A 23,687-nucleotide genomic window follows, 5' to 3' on the forward strand; every position below is an offset into this window, starting at 1 on the left:
TGGATTTCTTGCAGATGAATATTTTCTAGACTCATCGTTAATTCTTAGCAAAAAACCAGAACAATGATGCAAGATGGAAGATGGTTTGAGTGTGCAGCAGCAGCAGATGAGGAAAACAAAATCTTGGGTTGAGGTGAAAAAGAGTGGGTCGCGAAGAAGAGAGGGATAAGTCTGTAAAAAAAAAAATTTGTTTTGTGTTATAATAAAAAATTGGGTCGAGACTCAACCCAAAATATCAAGTCTCGACCCACTACTAATTAAAAAAATTAGATTTTAAGTAGAGGATAAAAAAGTAAATTCCTCTCCACTCCCTTTTATTGAATAAACACGTACTACGCTCCCTTTTTCCCCATTTCCCCAGCGAGTCCATCTGTTATGGCCCATTGCCCCAAATCCGGCCCACGTCTTCTATTAAAAGACCTGGAGAACAGAACGCGTGGAGGATTAGGGCGCCCATCGGGATCGTATCTCCCCTTCGATCTCTTCGTATTTCCGCTTCGCAGGCCAAAGCCGGTGATAGTTGGCGGTAAATGTTTGGTTTTCTTCTCCTTCTTTGTTTTATTTTTGTTTTTTTTAACCCACTCTGTGTGGAATTTATGCTACGCTAGCCGAAAGGATAGAATAGAAAATACAATTTGAGTTTCTGATGTGTTCAATTTGCTTTTGTAAATGTTTGAAAACTTTTTCATCCAAATTTCCTTACGAGACCTAGGGCCCCAACAAAAAAATTGGATTTGTGTGCATATAAAGCGTGGAGAATCAAAGAGAGTGGATTCAAATTAATGGGTTCCTCATTTTGCAGGGCTTCATCCAATGGGATCGCTGTCATACTCAAGGCTACGTGATGTAAGTTGTTCGTTGCTTTCTAATCCATGTGATTCGATCCTTTGGATCTTTTAGCTTTCCCGGTGAAGATGCACATGCACATGAATTGGGGAAAGACGAATTTATAGTATTCTTTTACTAGGCTATGAGTATATACAATAGTTTACACTTGAGTCTTTTACTGTATTATTATTTGACAGTTATTTGTGATTAACACTCCGTATCGTCTTTAATTTACACGCACACCCCATCTTTAGACATGAATGTCGGAAACTAAACTTTGTTTAAATTTGTTGACAGCTATGTGATGAATATTTTGATCCAAGAAAATCTATATGCTGTGGAGATCCAAGAAAAGCTATATGCGGTGGAGGGACGACGCTGTTTCATGTCGGTGGTTTAGCTCATATCAAGGACAAAGCGGAAACGGCCTTAAACTTCTACAATAAGAAAAGAGTTAGAGAAATTATTTGATGTTGTTAATAGTCTTGTTTGCTTAATACTGGTAATGGTTTTGTTTGCGTATTTTTTGGTTGGTTACAGCGAAAGAATTTCGTTCTCGATAAGGTTGTCAAGGTTAACCGTGTATCTGGTGGTGCTATTTTCTGCTTGACATTTTGGGCAAAGAGGGACGAAAATGATGAGTGCCGTCTTTTTCGAGGTGTTTATTGTCGGGGTAATGTATTGCTATGTGAGATCAAGGTACCATCCTCGCCATTTTATCATTGTTCCTGGTTTATTTGAATGTTCAATGATATGTCTTGTGTTGATGGCGATGGCCGAAATTTCCTGGTTTACAATCTTGAAATACCAATCTCCAGTGCCACTAGTGTCGGGCACGAAATTCGAACAAAGATCGAATGAAATAAAACCCCGTGTGTTCATTATGGATTTGGATTTAACTAATTTTTTAGCTCTTCAAAACAGGTGCTCGTTACTTTTGTTAATTGAACGAGAGCTCTGTGAATTTATAAATCACATGTTCAAGCAATTAACTATAAGAGATGAAACTGCAGAGAGTTGACATAGATGACAAAGCAGGAATATGTAGGTCAATACGATCTAAATATTGTTTTAAAATGTGGTGGTATTCTTGCGGCCGGGTGATTTGGCAGGGTGCTTTTGATTAAATATGTGAAGATTCTCTTCGCTACGGATTGATGTTGTCTGATGCTAGAGCGAGGCTTCGCCCTAAGCATAAGTGGAGCCTGCGACCAAGTTTGAAACTAATATCTCTCGCCATAATTTTGGAGTAGGGCTTGAATAGGCGAAAGAGGAATATAAATGCATCCTCAAAGGCTTACTTTTTATCTTTATTTATCCTTTTATTGGCACATGAAGTTTGGAAGTTAATCTTGTTATGCATTTTTAGGATGGCGATTGTGAAATTACGATTCCAGCTGGCCACGTAGATGGTTTACCTGGTCCATCTCCAATTGGGACAGATCACCCTCTTTACGAATGGTACCTTGATGTGCAACTCTTTTATTCTTTTGTAATTGGATGGGAATTTATACATTCTTGCTTTAAGTATGTCTTGGTTGGAAAGTCGTACATTCTAGTAGTTACTAGGGATGCGTTGATTGCAGCTGACAATGATCTTAAAAGTTGTGTCGTGTTTGCAAATTTCAGTGATGGGGATTGTGATTGTGCTGGCTAGTTATTTTACTTAGGTGGAGTGCCTCGGTAGTGCGCGAGCTCAGATGTTGGATGAATGTTTGCATGTTTAACATCTCTTTTTAAAATGAAACATGTTTACATTTTTTGGGTGTTGTCTTCTTGCATGTGTTGTCTTCTCTTATTGGTTTTTTTTTTGGTCATATGTACAAGGTATCTAAATGCCCCCGATGTCTGCTCTGAGGACGAGGATGATGAGGATGATTCAGAAGATGAGACTTCGCCCTAAGCATAAGTGGAGCCTGCGACCAAGTTTGAAACTAATATCTCTCGCCATAATTTTGGAGTAGGGCTTGAATAGGCGAAAGAGGAATATAAATGCATCCTCAAAGGCTTACTTTTTATCTTTATTTATCTTTTTATTTGCATATGAAGTTTGGAAGTTAATCTTGTTATCGTTTTTAGGATGGCGATTGTGAAATTACGATTCCAGCTGGCCACGTAGATGGTGTACCTGGTCCATTAGCAATTGGGACAGATGACCCTCTTTACGAATGGCACCGTGATGTGTAACTCTTTTATTCTTTTGTCATTGGATGGGAATTTATACATTCTTGCTTTAAGTTTGTCTTAATTGGAAAGTCGTACATTCTAGTCGTTGCTAGGGATGCGTTGACCACAGTTGATAATAATCTTAAAAGCTGTGTCGTGTTTGCAAATTTCAGTGATGGGGATTGTGATTGTGCTGGCTAGTTATTTTACTTAGGTGAAGTGCCTCGGTAGTGCGCGAGCTCAGATGTTGGATGAATGTTTGCATGTTTAAAATCTCTTTATAAAATGAAACATGTTTACATTTTTTGGGTGTTGTCTTCTCTTATTGGTTTTTTTTTGGGTCAAATGTACAAGCTATCTAAATGCCCCCGATGTCTGCTCTGAAGACGAGGATGATGAGGATGATTCAGAAGATGAGAAGTATTAACTCAGCTGCTCGTCATGGTGGTGGTTGGACTAACAAATTAGGACTCCAAATTCCTGTGATTTTCAAGGGTGTTGATAATTTACGAGAGTTGGGAGTGAATAGCTATGTATGCACCATGTTAATTTCTACTTCAGTGTTCTTGTAGTACTGAGTTCGAACTGGAAACTTTATTATGAAATTTGTGTTATATTATGGGCAGTGTGTTGCTTATACTTTAAATCTGTGTGAAAGTCAACACACTTTAAATCTGTCTGAAAGTTAGCTTGGTTATGAATAAACATAATTCACTATTTTAAACAATATTATATAATTTTAAATAGATTGTATTTATTTAATTAAAAACAACATTCAAACATCATTGTACTGTAATGTCCTTTTAGTGAGGTTTTTCTTCTTCATGTCAGCAGTATCTTCTTTCACGGTCTTCAAACTTGAGATTAACGATACTTTCACAGCTTCAAACTTGAAATTAACGAACGAAAGATAGATCGAAAGCAACCTAAAAGTTGTTCATTCTTAATATTCTTCAAATTAATACGTCTGCCACTTATTGTTAGAATTCAATTAATCATCAATTTATGCCACTTATTGTTAGAATTCAATTAATCATCAATTTAAGTCACGTGTTACCAAACATGTATTTCAAGATTCTTTCATATTTTTAATAAATTATCTTCATCCATTGTCATCTACGAAATCTTAAATCAATATTTCAAGTTCTTTCAACAAATATACTTGATATAAAGTTTGTTTTACGTACAGTTGCATTTATTTCATGTAATTTCGTCATCGAACCAATAAAAATTATGGCTACTACAAATAATGACAATCTTCATATTTTTTTTGAGAATAAACAGTGGTTGAAATTAGTACAATTAACTTTATATTGTTTGAAGTGATTATGTTAAGCATACGAATCTAATGCATAAAACTTAGGAAAAAATAAAAAAAAAATCCAATATAGAGGGAGAATACACCAAAAAATATTCATCACAATATATATAATCGATTAATTAAAATTAAAAAAATCAAAATTTTTAACAAGTATATCGAGAGATTTTTTTTGTTAAATAAAATAAAGTATTTAATTTAAATAATTATATAACTCATAACATAAAAATTTAATAATTTAATATAAAAAATAATTTTAAAGTTTTAAATTTTAAAATAATATTTCGAATTCAAAAATAATATTTAAAACAAATTTTTTTTTAATATGTACTCGTATATCGCGGGCGAAGAAGCCATGTATAATAATATGCGTTATTTTTCAAAATAATTGGTTTATTTAAATTCAAATGTTTGGTTATTTTTGTAAATATATATGTATGTGGATTAGTTCGATATGCTTTTGATCGGGTTTGGTTTTGAGACTTTGAGTGGATTTAAATACGAGAAATAACTAGCTACTCGTTTGTCTCTACACAACAATATTCATCTTATCAAATTGTATGTATAAAATAAAATAAAAATAAGAGGAGAAGGAAGTACTGTATATAGATTGAAACATTTGAAATCTATAATTACGAATTTATTTCATTTTTAGATAAGTTAAATCGAGGAAACTCAAATTAATATTCTGCTAATTTCTAATGTAATCACACACATCTCAATGGATTTAAAATAACTTCAATAATAGATTTGAAATTCACTATAATTAGTATAATTGTAAGGGAAATCTATAACACCTCAATTATTAGACAAATAAATTTTTTAGATAAATAAGATTGTGTTGGATTATATTTTATCATTCCTTCTTAAATTTTAAATTGTGGATGACATGTTATTTTTGTTTAATAAATAAGTAATAATGAGACTTATAGATAAATCCTGTTAGTACGTTCAATTATTTGGATTCTTAACTATCTTGGGGTTGGGCTCGGTGATACGACTCAAAAATATATATGGATCGCACAAAAACCCTTTTTGAAAAAATAATATTAGATCCAATATTTTTGAAAAAGTCCAAGCCCGATAAAATAATTAAACAAGAAATAGTGAAGAAAAGCCCATTAGTTATGCAAAGAAATTTGAATGGATTAATAGCGGGCAAACACAAAATGATCGTGGGTAAAAAAGATCATGAAAAGTGAAAGTGGGGATTGAAGAAAATTAACTTGCTAGAGTTTGAATTAAAAAAAAAAAAAGGATCAACGGGCAGAGAAAGAACATCACAAACAACACCAACAATTGCAAACACTGCAAATTTCAAGTTTCTAGTTCATGTTTTTTTACTTTTCATATCATTTCCAGTTCATTCCACAGGGAGTGAACCAACAATCTGCATGAAACGTTTCCGCTCTGGCATGATCTTGGCCCTTCATTCATGACCATGTGGAACAGCCACTCGGATCAAATCCTGGTCATCCGTCGAGCCATGTCAACCTGCAGAACAAGCACATAACAAACACAAGAGACGCTAGCCATGGATCGGGATCCGGCCAAACTCTTGGTGTAAACTTCATATTTCTTTTAGATAAAAAAAAAATGAGTACTATTGATAGCCCCTAAAATTATTGAGTTTGGACTAATCCGAGGCCATTCCCCTTAATAAACTCGATTTGACCCTATCTCGTAAAGTTCTAAACCTTGCACTAGTCTTAAAGATGGTCTGAGCCCATAAAGATGAATATGTAAATGAGCCCATGTGGGCCAAGTGAAAGAGCCGAGCCCAAGAGTTCGGGTCGAGCACAGGAAAAAGCAAGCTCAAGAGTCAGAACAGAGCCCATGAACATGGGCTTGTGGCCGAGCCCAGTTATACCAAGAAGAAAGGCCGACCCAAGCCCATTAACTAAATGCAACCCTAGATTTGTTGTATCTCACGAATATGGAAAACACTTGGAAATCTCTAATGATGGGGAAGAAATCCCAATAAACACGTGATAAGGCCAAATCCACCAAATCTGATAAGAGTCCTACCACGTAACAACTGTATCCTACACTTAGAGGTCTCCTATCTTGGGCAAAATTCTACCTCAACAAGGATTCAACTTCAGCAGGTTAATCAACTCATCATGCTCCTATAAATACTAGGTATTTGTTGTGTCTTTACACATTTACTTCCTTTCGCTCTCTTGCTTTCTTAATACTATTATATTCCTTGTTCCCTGCATTCATGATCGGAGCTCTGACTTAAACATCAGAAGATCACGTCGAAAACATCTCAGACGCCCCTAACCTTATTTTCGTCTTTGCAGACCCCTTTTTACCTATCCGACTCAAATATTTGAAGATTCGAAGATGGTAAATTTTGGTTACATCATATGTGTTTTATAAAATTGTTGTAAAATATTTTTGAAAATATTTTTAAAAAAGTGTTCTCCAAGTATAGTTTTTAAAGAAAAATTGAGAATTGTTTTTAGATGTTTTTAAAATGGAAGACAAAAATAAAAATCAAAACACATTACTTTTAAAATGTTAAAATGTTTTAATAGAATAGTTTTTCAAACACATATTTATTTTTAAAATAATTTTTAAAATATTTTATAAAAAATTAATTTTATAAAAACGTTTTATAAATACTTGTCCAAACGGAGCCAAATGTATTATTTTTGTGGATAAATTCATTGAAATTCATTATTATTTTATGTATAAAATATAATATGAATAATAATAAAAAAACGTACTATATAAATTAGAGTAATATTATTGACGAGAAAATTAATATTTTTGTTATGTAAGTTGGTGTATTTTGGATTTTCGTACTGTAACTTGTCTAAGTTTAATTTTCATCAAATAACTTGGTTTTTAGTATTTTTTACACGAAACTACTCAGAATTCAATGAATCATGTTAATTTGACATCGATATTCTTTTAAGTAACTAATCCGATAATAATAAAACCTATATTAAAATCTACTAAGCAAAATAACAAGTTTTTTCCCTCACATTTTAAAATATCATATGTTGTCATGGTGAATAGATTTTATGACTTCCAGTGAAATTTTTTTTTAATATGTTGTCGTGGTGAACATAAGTTTAATGTGTATAACAATAGTTTTATTTGCACCATATCTAAGCCATGTAAGAAAGAATTAGTGCCAAAGAAACAATATTTTTAATAGATTTAATGACTTCCAGTGAAAAATGACCAAAACAAAAAAAGCAAAGTTATTGGATGAAAATCAAACTTTGACAAATTACAAGACTAAACTCATAAATGGATCACACATCCATATGCACTTTCGTTGTTAGATTTGACACCCTTCTTTAATTAAATTAAAAAAATAAAATTTAATGAATCATATTTTAAATTAACAACACACAGTTGGTGATACTCGCTGAAAATTTAGGGTCGATTCCAGCAAGTAACACTAGTCCAGACGCATGCTTTGAATTTGCACTGAGCCTGAAATCATGAAGAAAACCGTTAGAAGAGGGCCGGGATGGTGTCCCGGTGTAGCCTCTCCAACGTTCAAGTTAGAGACTGGGGATATAAAGGGAGAGCAGATAATTGTGCTGCTGAAAACAATATAGTGAATCTAAATGAATTAGACACTCAAACCTGATATTTATAGGAAAATACTTGGTTCTGTCTTCCATTTGGGCTAGAGATGAGCAATGGATAGTGGGGGCTTGATGAGGTATCAGTTGACATTTTAAAAAACATCGAAAAAAACACAAATTTCACTTCACCATCCATTTCATTTGATCGTTTTTCTAAATAACAGAATTTATATAAAAATTTTGACATAAAATACAATAATGAACTGTTTTCCAACAGAAACAAAAAGCAATCCTACCTCGAATATATGTTGTCCGTGAGCCGATGGCAGACAGAGCTTGCGCATGCCAACAAACAGGAATAGAAATTGGCGCGCTCTGAGTTGAAACGAAAGGCATAGTAATATATATTAATTTAAACCAACAATATGTAAAAGTGGAGAACATATACATAAAAAAAAGCTCTCTTTTGTGACAGCCATGAAATACCGCAAAAGATGGTCCCCCTTTCCCAATTCTTCCTCCATTTTCACCTCTCCTGAATCAAACCCATCATTTATTTCTCTCTTTTTTCAATATATTATTGAATTCCTTCTTCCAGACAGGTTTGACTCCGATAATTTGCATCAAGATATGATCTTTTGATCGCTGACTCCTCGATTGCGTTGTGGGCATGTGGTTTGCTCGGATATCATCTAGGATTTTGTGTCTTTTCCCTTAAACGGTTTAATGGGATCAATTAATGACGTAAAATAGGCTGTCATACGTTGGATTACGCGCAGGAGACAAATATGTATTTCACCAGGCTAGATGATTCGCCTATGTTTCGGCAACAGGTTATTTTCATGTCTTGTTTTCTTTTTGTATGTATCAAGTGTACTCCCCAGACATTCAAGACTTTCCTTTAGAGTTTCAATTCTCTACATTGTGTGGGTTACTGGAGGGGGTTGTTTACTTTTTATCATTTTATTCAATGCCTATTTTTGAAGAATAATAACTAGTGCAGAGTTACTTTGGTAACCTTTAGAAATCGGTTGTAATTAGAGAGCAGTGTTGTAGTGAATGAATATTGGCCGCGTTACAGTATTGGGGTTTATTAGATACACTTTGTTACAAAATGTTGAAAGTGAAATTTAATTGGGGCAATAGGCATTTTGGCAGGGTTTTTAATTTTCAAGACCAAAGTTGGAGAAAAAAGAAGAAAGGGAAAAAGTAGTATAATGGAAAATTTTAGTGGCAGTTTCTATTACATACTAGTATCTGCAGTAAGCTAGTCTCTGATTAAACTCTAAACAGTTTCTTGAGGTTCCTTCAACATGAAAATCTTATAAAACTTCCCGTCTGGGCCTACTTGGAAAGACAGCAAGGCCGGGTTGTAGCTCGACTTAAAGGAGAGGAGTGGTTTGGCTATCGATGACCGGCTTCGCATTAAGAATCTACAGACAAAGATTGAAAAGGACCCACTGCCTTTTACTTTTGATATACAAGCTCATGTGTCTAATGGAAAATTTTAGTGTAGTTTCTATTAGAGACATGCATCCTAAGATATGGGCATGACAGTAGTCATTGATTCCTGGCTTCAGCCGATTGGGTGCAAGTGTACCATGATAATAATCATGTCATTAACTATGGTATTGATTAAAAAATCAGCAATATTTCTAACTATTCGTAGCACTTTTTTTCAATAGCTCTAGGGGTTCATCTCTCTCTCTTTTTCGAACATAAAACACAAACTTGTTTCATCTCTTATATTTCATTGAAATACCCAATCTAACGTACAGAGATCACGTATATTTTTATGTCTGAACTTTATGGACACATAGTCTTTGTTGACCATGCAGATCCAGTTGCTGGAAGACACTGCTGAGACATTACGAGATAGAAGTCTTAAGTTTCATAAAGGATGTCGGAAGTACATGTAACTTACGAGCTACGCATTTTTTTTCACATCTTCGATAATTTATTACCAATAGTCATCAGCTTATGCATCAAATTTTATTTTAACGATATCTTTTAAGTATCGTATGTGCATTATTTAGCACAGTTAAACATATTGTGCAAAAACAGTTGTTTGGTGCGAAATTCTGGATGACTTTTCTGTTGTGGTCGTGAATATATGTGTTGGATGCAGCTTGTGTCACTTATGAATACGTGGATAGATGGATAAAATTATACTTGATATCTTAAACATCTTCTTTCCTTCTTTGCTTGACCGATTTGCTCTTTTCTGTTTCACATATTTACTCTGGGACATCGTTAACTTTGGTTCAAGTAGATCGGTTTGTTATCTTCATTTTCTAATTGATGAAATCTTGTCAAATTTAGCATATGGTCATCTGTTTCATGATTTTTTTTTTGGGGTAAAATGGAGCATTGATGAAACATGGATGGTTGTTTGGTTCTTTTTTTTTTTGGAGTTTTGGGGGAAAATCTCGGGGAAATAAAATTCATGTTTGGTTTTGAGAAAAATGAATTGTTGCCGTGGATGCTAATTTATGTAAAAAATTATTGGATATATTATTTTAAATTGAAAATTTAATGTTTTGAATTTATAATATAATAAACAATAGCATATTTTTTAGAAGTGAGAAAAAATTATTTAAAATTAATGATTATGTTGGGCGGATTGACAAGGTGGGAAATGGGGGAAGAGGATAAAATAGATAATAGCGTTTGTTTTGTTTTGTTTTGTTTTGTTTTGTTTTGGCAGATGAAAATGCGAGATTTTTTCTTCATTTCTCTGTTCTCTAACTTTTTCTATCATGTAATAAATTTTCAATTACATGCTGTTTTGCAAAACTTTTCCTTTATTGTCACTAGCCTTTTTTTTTTATTGGATACATAGAGACGGACTTGGAGAAGCATATGATATGGACATTGCTTTCGCAAGCTCCCTTGAAAGTTTTTCTGGAGGACATAATGATCCAATAGCGGTAGCATTTGGAGGTATATTTTTAATTTTCTAAATACAGATACTCTTCCATGCTCATGAATGGAAATCAGGAGGCAAAGTTCGTCAACTGCCCACATTTCTCAATCTTCCTCACCCCAAAAGTAAGAAGAGATAAAATAAGGCAGTGACAGAGAGTTGGGCTTGCTAGTTGTTTTTGTTTCTTATTCTTGTACAAATTTTTGTCGTAAAGAAGAAGAAATCTATAGCAGGAATGTTTTGGCTGGATATGACTGGCTTGCCAGACAGAGGATGGAGAGAAAAAGTCAAGAAATTATAAAAATTGTTTTTAGCTGCTCACATTCTATAAATTATTAGATGGCTTGGCTTGACAGCAACGGATTAATCAATATTGTGCTCAACGAAACTTCAAGTCAAAGTTTTTGAGTTGTGATTTCTGATTTCGGTCGGGCTAGGCATCATAATAAGAGGCCTTATGGGCCGAAGCTGAATTGGTAGCTATAGATTTATATATACAATAACTAAGCCATCCGATCACTTTAGTGGCTAGACATGGACATCTCTGAACTGCTAAGATTCGACTATGAGAAGATCCTAGAAAAAAAAATCAAATGGCACCACATTTAACCCATAAAAAATATGTCATAAATAATTGTTGCGTATTCTTTGTTATTAATTCTGTATATTCAAGTCTTCGTGATGTTGGTTTAAGTCTAGTTATATTTCAGGCCCAGATATGGAAAAATTTGCAATTGCACTCAGAGAAATTGGAACTTACAAGGAAATTCTTCGGTCACAGGTGGAAACTTTTCTCTTTCTTATGTTATTATAGCTCATGCTGTTGGTAAACAATTTAGCGCAATAGCTGGATAACTTGGTGATTTACTACTAATATGCTCTGTCAATGTCTCAGGATATGTGATATATGTGTGCTTATTGAAAAAATAGGTGTCGGGTGCGCATGGATAGGGGCTGATGAGTTTAGGCTAATTAGTTAAGAAGGAAAAGTCCAAGGCACCTTGGAATCAAGAATCACAGATCAAATATAGGAGACCACGTTAGATCTTCATAGAAGGAACTGATTCTAGTCTTATCCCCTTCATATATTATGTTTTCCAAAAAAAATTTGATGTTCTCATGTTTACTTTAATGCCCAAGGAGTTTCTAGAATTATGCTCCGTATTAATCATTTGCGGGGTTTCTAGGCTTCAAATTTAGATGTTAATCGACTTCCACTGCAAATTTGAGTTGTGATCTCTCGAAGTGTTGTACTTCGGATGGCTACATGTTTGGCGAACAATGAAGGCTTTACAACCCCATGAATTGGACCTATGGTAGTCTGCAGGCCATACTTTATACCATCACTAGAAATCAGAAGCAATATTTTGTCATAAGTGTGCTTATCTTCCCCTTTTATGATCCATATCTTAAACTTCTTGGAGAGACTTTAGCGTTCTTCAGTGTTTCTTCAATTTGGTTCTTGTCCCCTACAGTTACTCCTAGTCACCCATCGATGTTATTGATAAGTGGAAATATATTGGTTTTTAGCACTTGTGAGCAGGAATCTTTGAATAAATAGTGAGTAATGATAGAAATCTTATGGGGCCTCAATGTAATCATTGTCCTCTGAGCTTGTATCGTCCCTGTGCACTTTCCTTATCAAGATGTTTGGCTCTGAAAATATCTTTTTGACATTAAGTATGTGAAACGACTTCTATCCTTCTGTGGCTTCTTGCTGACATTCTTCACTTGTCCCTTTTAGGTAGAGCACGTGCTGAATGACAAACTTCTGCACTTTGCTAATGTTGATCTTCAAGATGTCAAGGTATGCCCTATTTCACAATTGTGTTACACATATTTTATGTTTTGCTGGTCCTTATATTTTATTGGCGGGCCCTGATTTTAGGACAGCATTAATCACTAGAAAACATCATCGTACTAATGCATTCATTTTATTGTCATGTGAGTTTAGATTGCAAGCGTGCATTTTCCAGCAACTGCTAAATTCTGCTAAGATACGCAATTAGATATAAGCTAATGACTAGTATCCAGATGATGGGGTGTAGTAAAAAGCTATGGATGAAGAACATGACGGATCATCCTAAGAAATAAAAATACAGTGATTCTATGTGAAAACTCATTCACATATTTTTATAAATGCTTTTTGATGAATAAGTCATTATTACTCTTCAACTGTCATGAACTTGCAGCAAAGTTGAATTTTTACATATTTGCTTAGTTTCAAACAATAGATTAGATATGTACTTGGTTGAGCCTGGGATATTGTACATACCATCTGTAGCTCTTCCTTTTTTAACCTGACCTTTTCGTGGACCATCTGTCGAAGAAAATGAAGATTTTGTACTGAGCTCAAGGATGTTAATTTCTGCTGTATCAAAATTTGGGAGGATGTGGCTACCTACATTTACACCTCTGTCATGCACCTAAAAAATTTCTACTATTTTTGCAGTTTTCCCCACCTCTCACGTAATTCCTAGGAATTTTGTATCTTACATTGTTGTTATTTGATCAAACACAGGAAGCCCGCAAGCGCTTTGACAAAGCCAATGCAATTTATGACCAGGTGTGGATCGAGTCATTATTTCTGAAGTCAATATTATAACTTCAAGTGTGATTTTTCTCTGAATTTGATGTTTGGTGTCTTTTAATTGTCCTTAATCTTTTGTTACTTGATTAGCATGAAGTGGGCGGTGTGGGGGGCCTAAGTTGTGCTAAAGATACTAGCATAAAAGACACAAGCATACTATATCAAGGATATGAATCTGAAGGATATATGAGTAACTCAGAAGAATGACAAAAACACCTGCAGGGTGGCTATGGTGTCTCAGAAGCGAAAATGTCCAAATGGAATTACTTCAAATGCACATTGTGTCGTAGATTTATTATTTGCAAAATAGGGAAGTGACCACATACTGCACTGTAGATGAGCGTCAAAACAGAAGAACTACTATCACTTACTTATCCAAAACTCTTTCTGATTGAAGTCATCTCCATTCCTTAGTCCTTCCATTATTGCCTTTTTACTTTTCCATCAAAAGGTGAGTAAAAAAGGAAGACTCAAAGTGATTGCATTGATAGGAGACGTTTATATGGGGCAGATAAATTAAACCTTGACAATTCTACATAACAGAAGGCTTGTTTTGTTGTGAACTTGGAGTTGATATTGATTTTATGGTATTCTCTTTTCTCACCGAATTTAACACTTCATGTGCAAGTTCATAAGAGTTATTACAAGGATCAACTTAATAATTAAAATTCCTCAATAAAAGATAGGAACAGCTACTTATCCTTTGTAGGGAACGATACAAAGGAAGATAGCGAATATCTCTCTGTTAGTACCATTTTGGTGTTGTTTCGCTCAGTAGAAATTAAATCCAGCATAAACTGCTTCCCTTTTATATCTGGACAGTGAAATGGTATGCTTCGCTCTATGCAACTATTATAAGATAGACTTGAATAAAATCCAACCATCCTTTAGCAGTCTAGTTCCTACATATTTGAAACAAGAAAAAAACAGTGTTGGTTTGTTTCACTTCTGTGACATAGACTGGTACTTGATATACTGGAATGCATATCCCTGTCGTGTTTCAGGTTCGTGAAAAGTTTTTATCGCTCAGGAAAAGTGCAAGGATAGACATAGCTACTGCCCTAGAGGAGGTATCTGACCATGAATACCTATCTAATTCAGTATCACTTTATTCCTGTGGCTGTAACTATCAGATAGTTGCCATGGGTAACCATAATCTGTTGAATTCTAATTCATCAAGATTTTCCAGGAACTCCACAATGCAAGATCAACTTTTGAACAAACGCGCTTCAATCTGGTTTGATAATCTCTTCCAAGTCATCTAGTTTCAAATTTTCTATATCACATAGCAATGCTGAAGGATTCAGTTGGGAAGGGGAAGATTTTGAGCACCCTTTCAAATTCAGGTCCGTGCCCTCTCGGCTGTAGAAGCAAAGAAGAGGTTTGAATTTTTAGAGGCTGTTGGCGGTACAATGGATGCTCATCTTCGTTACTTTAAACAGGTTTGTGGCATAATGAGAAATTGTCATTCTTATGGTGTGCATTGTTGTTTGTTTACTTATTCTGAAGTTCCTCTCTATGCTAGGGGTACGAACTGTTGCACCAAATGGAGCCTTATATTAATCAGGTGTATTTGTTTTTGTATCAGTATTTTTCTGTTGTACCCTCATTTCTTTATATCTTTTCTTATTTTTCGTGTGTAGATTGTACTTTTCTTTTAAAAAAGAATAGATTTGCAGTTGATTTACCCAATATATGGGAAAAATTAAAGAAAGATGATTGTTGTCAAGGAAAAAGCAACAGCAATGCCTATCTGAATTTTTTGATTTCCTTTAGATTCTATGTACAGAGGAATTTCTTAATTTGATATTGAACAACTAGCAGTAGAAAGTACTGAAAATGGCAAGAGAAAATAAGTATGACAAGGAATGGTCCTGCCATGATAACGGAATAGGAACTAGCATGAATTCAAAATCAAATGATTATATACTAGACGATGCAGTTTATTTTTCCCCGCAAAGGACAATTTGTACTCCAGCAGATAGTTTTTCCCTTAAAATGAGGATGAGTTAAGAAAATTTAATTTTTTTTTATCAAACCTGGTTTGGAGGCTTTATGTAGATATTTAATATCTAGATCTTCCTCATCAAGATTATATTTGGGGAGGATAGTCCGTTAAATTTTTACACAACCTTTTGGTTTTGGCAGCAATTATTCATCCTTTACAATGTAGTTATTTGCAAGGATTGAATTTGTTGACTGATGTAGTTACTCAAAGCTATGACAAATGCCTCTTGATTTGAGTTGATTTGCATTTATAGATAATTGTTATCCAAGTATATGATTTAGTGTTCACGGTTTAGGAATTTTTTTTCGATTTGTGGTACTCTTAGCTGCTCCTGTATATAATGTTTTCATCTCAACATGCACCCGCTCTTTGTTCATTTTGCTACTATACTACAGGTATTGGCTTATGCCCAACAAGCAAGACAAAATTCTAACTATGAGCAAGCAGCACTCAATGATCGTATGCAAGAATATCAAAGACAAGTTGATCAAGAAAACAGACGGTCTTTTAGTGGATCTTATGGTCCCACAAGTACGGATGGTATACAGTCTTTTTCCAGAAACTCCCATAAAATGATAGATGCAGTGATGCGCTCTGCTTCTGAGGGAAAGGTTGTTTTCTGATACTGCCTTTGCATTTCTAATATTCTCTTTCTAGACTTCTATTTCTTTTAGAGATGTCATTTCTGTAACTAAGACTTCAATAGTGTAGGTACAAACCATTAAACAAGGATATCTCTCGAAACGATCCTCCAATTTGAGAGGCGATTGGAAGAGAAGATTTTTTGTTCTTGACAGCCGGGGAAGGCTATTCTATTATCGCAAACAATGGAGCAGGCCAACTGTGAGTCATGGAATAACAAACTCACTGTGCCCTGCATGTTGTTTCAGTTTATGATACTTTTTGCTAACTTGATCATTTGGCACTCAGTTTCAGGGTTCTAACGGTCCTATTCCCATACACAGAAGTTCTCCCTCTGAACCTGGTTCTGGACTGTTAAGCCGGTGGCTTTCATCTCATTACCATGGTGGTGTGCATGATGAAAAATCTGTTGCACGTCACACTGTGAACCTGCTGACATCAACAATAAAAGTTGACGCAGAGCAATCTGAACTAAGATTTTGCTTCAGGATTATTTCCCCGACAAAAAATTACACTTTACAGGTTAACTTTTTTGCATCAGATAGAATTCTGAGTTTTATCTCTTTCACAAAAACTCTAAAGTGGCTGATATGTCCGAGGTTTAGTTTCTGTGCTGCACATACTTTTCAACAGTATATATCTCCGTGGACATAAGGATATGATAATTGGCAATTCCTTGTTTGATACAGGCAGAAAATGCAGCAGACCAAATGGACTGGATTGAAAAAATAACTGGAGTTATTACTTCTTTGCTGAGTTCACAGACTCCTGAGAGGGTAAACAAATTGTGATTGAATGGGCAGTTTCTTTCATTTGTATTCTCATTGTTGTAATCATAATTCATTTGTATCTCAGCATTTCTGTTGTAGTCCAGTTAGTGAAAGCAGTCCCATTGGAAGTCCTGACCATGATGCGAGGACCATTGAAGAATATGCATCGGAAAAAGATCTTTCATCACGAAATATTATGCGAGTATCCAAAAGTTCAGTCCAAATACCCAGCAGCTCAAAAAATGAAAAGCCAGTCAATGCATTGAAAAAGTTGCCTGGAAATGATAAATGTGCCGATTGTGGTGCACCTGAACCAGATTGGGCTTCCTTGAATCTTGGCATTCTTATATGTATTGAATGCTCTGGCGTTCATCGCAATCTTGGTGTGCATATATCCAAGGCAAGTTGACATAGCTTCCTCATTGCGCCTAAATAATTTTGTCCACGAATTCAATTGTTTTCTATTTTGATGTTGATGTAAGTCCAAGGGAGTGTTTGATTTCTACCGAGGATGTTAATCATGAGCCAAAAAATATTTGACATCTATACACTCATCTCATGGCTTTCCAAACTTTTAATGCAGGTAAGATCCTTAACACTTGATGTGAAAGTTTGGGAACCTTCTGTCATTACTTTGTTTCAAGCACTTGGCAACTTCTTTGTCAACTCAATATGGGAGGGATTGTTGCAAGCAAGTAGAACTGTTCAGGCAGATGAAATACCAAGAAGGTAAAGTTTTCCGCAATCAACATTATTGTCATGTTCTTCATATTTGTTTATAACGAGTATGATATTTATACCACAGGTCTTTTGAATCTGACAAACACAAAAAGTTTTATAGCAAACCAAAGCATAGCGATCATATATCAGTGAAAGAGAAGTTCATTCATGCAAAGGTATCACCTCATTTGATTAATATTCAGTTTTTTGTGGTTTTGCTTTCAATCCTATTAGGAATAGTGATGCCTGAGCAGTAATCGATAGGTAAATGTGGCAATCTCTATATATCTTCAGAATTTAAGCAGCTTAGAAGGCATAGTGATATGACACGAACTACTATAAACGAGAAAACTTTTTTCCAAGGAATGTGTGGAGCGAGCGATTGCCCTTTGATCGAGACCTTAAAGCTTTTCTTTCTGGAAATGGCATTAATGCCAAACTTCCTGCCTTTGTTTTCAATGACTAACATTCAGATTTCCATGGGACTTATTTCACATAGGAAGTAGTGCAATCATTTTTCTCAATAAGCTAAGCCAGTCCTAAAATAGAGTTGAAGAATGAGCACTATCAGCCATAATAGATATTAGTAGTTGTCCATTATCCTAGTAGCAACCGTTTCTTGTGAAGACCACGACTTTTCAGTCTTTTAAATGTTCAAACTTATGTTTATTCTGGCTTTTTGTGCGCGAAAGCTGAATTGTTACATTTCCATCAAGCATTTATGTGCAAACATACTTACACAAACTTTCATTTCTCTGGTGCCACCAAAAAGGTTTTCTCTAGCAATGTATAATTTGTGTTAGGTTCGCAGAAAACAAAAAGGCATAAGTTTATGGTTGAAATTCTTTAGCTAAGCCTGTGGAATTTAACGTATTTGTGGTGTTCAATGGTCATTTCAAAAATGTATCTGTAGACGTTGATACAACTGACTTCCCAGAGATTGGGATTGCACTAAACTTAATATATCATGAACCTTATGTTATAGTCCTAGAATTTACAGATAGCCCTAGTAGTACTATATTTGATTTGTTTCTAGTTGTGTGTTAATCCTTGCAAAGTAAAATGATAACATAACATGGTTGCTGTTTATTTTATAATTAACTATGATCAAGAACTCACTAGAAATATTAATCATGATCAAGAATTCACTGTAAATGTTAATCATCGGTTGCTGAAATATTGAACATGGAAGAAGTTGGTGGTATAAGAAGGCTATATATAGTTCTCGAATTAATTTTTATGTTTCATATCTAACCTAAAGCATATTGCCTCTTTGATTGCAGTATGTAGAAAAGCGTTACATTCACAAGGTAAAGGACAGCCAGCGTCTTCTTTCAGTTGCCGAACAGTTGTGGGGCGGTGTACGTGCCAACGACAAGAAAGCAGTATACCACCTTATTGTCACATGGGAAGCAGATGTCAATTCAATTCATGGTCAGGCCTCACCCCTGACATCTTTTACTTTAGCCAATGTAATGAGATTATATGAGCATACAAATCCAGATCAGAATTTTCATGCTGTAGATGATGGTACTTCAAGATCTCCAGAACCACAAGTAGAAGATGAAAACAGATTCATTGGTGATCTTTTTGATGGATGTTCCTTGCTTCATCTTGCCTGTCAAACTGCCGATATTGGCATGGTAGAACTGCTCCTGCAGCACGGGGCAAACATAAATGCTTGTGATCTAAGAGCTCATACTCCACTGCATCATAGTATTATTAGGGGAAGAATTGGAATCGCAAAACTGCTGCTTGCCAGGTGATATGCTTTGCGTTCTCTGCTATGTTATGTGTGTGTGTGTGTGTCATGTCATCTATGAAACAATAATTTGAAGGGATAACAATATGCAGTTTCCATGCAAACCAAAAAAATTCTTTTGTAGTTGAGTTTCACAAATTCCCTCATTCGAAAACTTAAGGTTATGACTTATGACTGCTGCTGCTATTTTTTTTTTTATAAGAAACAATATTTTTATTATTAATATTGTGTCAAATTACATTAGTGGACTAGTGATCCACTATATGGAGAAGTACACGACACGTTACATTTTAATGATAAACAAAAGCCCAATCTCGCATTGTATCAAATATGGAGACATTCTTGAAATCTTCATGAGTGCCGATTCACATGGCCACCGATATCTTTATTCTTTCCCAACATTGTTCTCTTGTTTCTTCCTTGTTTTCAAAAATTCTTCTATTTCTTTCCAGCCATACAAACCAACAAATGCACTGAACCACGACACGCCAAAAAGTTCTTCCCCTGGTGCCTGTCAGTTGTCCTAGATCCATAGCAAATAAATCACTTGTTGATTCCGGCATCACCCATATCAACTCAAGTTCTTTCAATGCCTTAGCCCACAAACCTCTCGTGAATGGATAATGGATGAGCGTATGATCCTGACTCTCTGAGTCATTTCGACACAAAACACACCAACTTGGACAAATAGCAATTGAGGGCCACTTTATTTGCATCGCCTCCGAGGTCGGTAGCTTACCCTGCGCAGCTATCCATGAGAATACCTGAATTTTTTTCGGGACCGGAACCTTCCAAATTTGATCAAGTAGAGGAAAAAGTTGAAAGGTAGAACTTTGGAAAAAGACTCGAAGAATGATTTGACTGTAAAAACCCCAGATGAATTAGACCCTCGCCACACTCGGAAATCGTCTACCCCTCAATCAACCTAACCCTCTCTATCACCCCTAATAACTCGGACAACTGAATGAGTTCATCATCTCTGAATGCCCTCCTAAAGTGAAAGTCTCAAGATGGAGTAGACAAGTCATCATTGAAAAAGACATAGTGAGGGATTGGCATATTATGAACTGTTGATAACTGAAATAAAGCAGGAAAAAGATCTTTGAAAGAAGAATCCCCCAACCACCTATCTTCCCAAAATCTAACTTTATTACCTCCTCTCACCTCTAATGACACACGCCGCTGAAACGTCGAGTAGATTCGGGAAATAAACTTCCAAGGGCACTTGAACGTGACATTTCTCGCCAAACCCGCATCCCACCCATTTTCTTGTAACCCGTACATGCTGACAACAATTTTCTTCCAAAGTGTTCCATCTTCGGTATAAAATATCCACCACCACTTCCCAACATGGACTTGTTTCTCAATATGATATTCCCAACACCTAGCCTCCCCTTGTCCTTTGGTTTGCACACATGTTTCCACGCGACCAAGTGGCTATGCACATCTCCGTCCGCTCCATCCCAAAAAAAATCTCTTGAAATCTTCTCAATCATCTCCGCAATAGATTTAGGCACTCTAAAAAGAGACAAGTAATATATCGGAATAGAGTTCAAAACTGATGATATCAAAGTTAATCTTCCCCCTCTAGACAAAAAAGCTTTTTTCCAACTTGCTAGTTTTTTGGACACCTTAGCCACAATGGGTTCCCAAAACGTCGCTTTTAATGGATTTCCACCTAAAGGCATTCCCAAATATGTAATAGGCCAATTCTCCTTCCCACATCCAATCTCTTGAGCCAACAATTCAACCTCACTTGGTTCACAGTTGATTCCCAACAATGCACTTTTTTCCAAATTAACTTTTAATCCAGACATAATACCAAATGATCTCACAACTCGAACTAAAAATCTAATATGATCCTCATTCTTCACAAAGAAAAGTGTGTCGTCCGCAAACTGAATATGAGAAATCTCTATCTTGTCTCTACCCACCTCAATTCCTTTTATCATATTTGTTTCCTTAGCCTTATCAATCAATCTTCCCAAAACATCCACTACCAAATTAAACAATAATGGAGACAATGGATCTCCCTGTCTAAACCCTTTATGCGCCCTAATTTTTCCTCTTGGCCTCCCGTTAATCATTACCGAAAAAGAAACATTCGACACACATCCTTTGATCCACTTTCTCCATCTCTCTCCGAACCCCTTTTTCATCAGCACAAAATCTAGGAAGTCCCAATTCACATTGTCGTGAGCCTTTTCGAAATCCACCTTAAACACCCACCCTTTCTTCTTTTTTCTCCTTCCTTCTTCAAGCAATTCATTCGCTATAAGACCACAATCGAGTATCTGTCTTCCTTCGATGAAAGCATTTTGGGATTCTGTTATTGTATCTGATATAACATTCCTGATCCTTGTAGTTAAAACTTTTGCTATTATCTTATTAAATCTTGTTGTGAGGCTTATCGGTCTGAAATCCTTAACTTTGATAGATTCTGTTTTCTTCCGTATCAAGCAAATATAAGTTTCGTTGGTAATACCATTTATTATTCCCGTTTGATAAAATTAATCAAAAACTATCTTAATATCTCCCTTAACTATATCCCAACATTCCTGGAAAAAAGCCAAAGTAAATCCGTCAGCCCCTGGACTTTTTCCACCATCACACTCGAAAACGGCTTTCTTTATTTCATCATCTGAAAACTGTTTCTCTAATTCTCGGCTCAAAACTTCATCAATGGGGCACCACTTTACACCTTCAACCCCCCAACTCGTCACATTTGTCTTACCATACAACTCCTCGAAAAACTTCAAAACAATGGATACAATTTCATCCTCATTACTTGTAATCGATCCATCCTCCCTTTCCAATCTGTTAGTCCACATCATGGTAATTGTAGATAATACTTTAGGAAGGTGTGATGTTATTTGTAGAATTCAAAATGATCAGCACCATGACAAACACTAGTGCTCACAGTTGAGTGCTACCTGACTTTTAATACAACTTCGATCTAGCATGATGAAAGTTGGAGCCTTGGAAGATCTTGGTTTGGGATTTCTTTGTTGAGATCATGTTATAGGGTAGGGTTGTCTGGATTAATTATGTGAAATTTTCTTTTCTCATAGTTTTTTATGTTGACTTTTTAACATGTGATTCCAACAGGAATCTGGGACATTCTCGGTTTAAGATTGTTTTGAGCTCATAATCTCTCTAACTATGGTACATTTTCCTTTTCTGCAGGGGAGCAAATCCTGAAGCTGTTGACAAAGAAGGTAAAACTCCTTTTCAGCTCGTTGCAGAATCGGCCCTCGATGATGTTGAGCTTCTCGCTTTCTTAAAACATGCAAATAGATAGCATTGTTTGTTATATTTATGTTAGCAAGAAAATCCAATCCAATCCAATCCAAAAATATCGGGGATGGTTTGTTGTAGCTTTGCTTGCCATCTTTCTGGATTGAGATGTTGAGCACCTAATTATTTTTCTCCTTGAAGATGCATGGAGGAGTATGTTTTTTTTTTTTTAATCTTGTTACCAGGATATACAATATTGCTATTTTCTCCCGTAAATACAGGATTGTAATTTTTACTATCGATGTTATGTTGATGTAAAGAGGAAGACCCGGGCCATTTACTCATTTAGTAATATGTGCCCTGTTTTGAGTTACTTGATGCTTGAAGATGTCGCATATATTTATAATAGGAAGTTTTGTAATCTAAATACTTGCAATTCTTCCCCAAGTTTTCTTGCTATTTTCCCCCAACCTGATTTTCAAATGGACATCAATGAAAGGAACGATCATCAAGTATTACACCAAAAAACATCGCATTTTTTGTTATATTTCGATTACCACTAGGAAAGTACACGTGCGTTACACGTGGTTGATAAACGATCGAAATATAATTATGAAATTTAGATAATGTCTAAAATCGTTTTAATAAAATTATGTTTAAGAGTATTTGTCAATCTAAATAGATCAAAACACAATAGATAGAATAGCATCTTTGACCATAAACATATATTTTCACTTGTTCATATGACAAATTTTTAAATCAACGTGATTATGACATAATAACAACTTTGTCAAACCAGAAAAAAAAATTTTCATCCAAATACCATTCATAAAAGAAAAACAATAAAAATAAATTAATAGAGTAATGAATTTTATTATGGCCCAAATCACAGTATACTTAAATGAAGCACACAAAATTATAAGTCATAATAAAAAAATTCTCTTTATTAACCAAAATTAGCATATTATTGTTAAAATAAAACCACTAAAATTGTTATAAAGTTTAATTCAATTGTGTTTTTGCTAACTTTTAATCCTTTATGGATTTTGTATACTTTCTAGTACGCAGAGTATTTATGTTGTCCCGGATCTAAGGGCTAACAGTGTATAATCATAACCGCTGACTATTTCATTCGATAAGTGATAACTACTTACAAAAGTCGATGG

The 23,687-nt window shown here is 35.1% G+C and overlaps 2 protein-coding genes across 11 annotated transcripts; both read left to right on the forward strand.

Moving 5' to 3' along the window:
- Positions 1–365: 365 nt before the first annotated feature.
- Positions 366–3,613, forward strand: LOC140972836 (uncharacterized). Of its 7 annotated transcripts, none has more exons than XM_073435282.1 (7): positions 366–526; positions 803–846; positions 1,126–1,281; positions 1,369–1,527; positions 2,198–2,289; positions 2,656–3,011; positions 3,349–3,613. In XM_073435282.1, the coding sequence occupies exons 1-6, from the start codon at positions 376–378 to the stop codon at positions 2,729–2,731; spliced, it is 678 nt and encodes a 225-aa protein (XP_073291383.1). In that variant the 5' UTR covers positions 366–375; the 3' UTR covers positions 2,732–3,011; positions 3,349–3,613. The 7 variants fall into 7 exon arrangements, with proteins under 7 accessions (XP_073291383.1, XP_073291385.1, XP_073291386.1 ...); XM_073435284.1 differs by having other exon boundaries at positions 2,656–3,009; positions 3,510–3,613; XM_073435285.1 differs by having other exon boundaries at positions 2,656–3,004; positions 3,508–3,613.
- A 4,699-nt stretch (positions 3,614–8,312) lies between these two features.
- Positions 8,313–22,894, forward strand: LOC140972838 (ADP-ribosylation factor GTPase-activating protein AGD3-like). Of its 4 annotated transcripts, XM_073435292.1 has the most exons (20): positions 8,318–8,699; positions 9,705–9,781; positions 10,709–10,809; positions 11,503–11,573; positions 12,537–12,599; positions 13,314–13,358; positions 14,387–14,452; positions 14,572–14,619; positions 14,729–14,824; positions 14,908–14,949; positions 15,786–16,001; positions 16,102–16,233; positions 16,321–16,554; positions 16,722–16,808; positions 16,888–17,202; positions 17,386–17,531; positions 17,608–17,698; positions 18,806–18,956; positions 19,047–19,284; positions 22,471–22,894. In XM_073435292.1, the coding sequence occupies exons 1-20, from the start codon at positions 8,655–8,657 to the stop codon at positions 22,583–22,585; spliced, it is 2,379 nt and encodes a 792-aa protein (XP_073291393.1). In that variant the 5' UTR covers positions 8,318–8,654; the 3' UTR covers positions 22,586–22,894. The 4 variants fall into 4 exon arrangements, with proteins under 4 accessions (XP_073291392.1, XP_073291391.1, XP_073291394.1 ...); XM_073435291.1 differs by having other exon boundaries at positions 8,313–8,699; positions 16,327–16,554; positions 18,806–19,284; XM_073435290.1 differs by having other exon boundaries at positions 8,315–8,699; positions 18,806–19,284.
- Positions 22,895–23,687: the final 793 nt, after the last annotated feature.

Source organism: Primulina huaijiensis, chromosome 3, assembly GCF_012295235.1.
Source record: "Primulina huaijiensis isolate GDHJ02 chromosome 3, ASM1229523v2, whole genome shotgun sequence".
Taxonomy (NCBI): domain Eukaryota; kingdom Viridiplantae; phylum Streptophyta; class Magnoliopsida; order Lamiales; family Gesneriaceae; genus Primulina; species Primulina huaijiensis.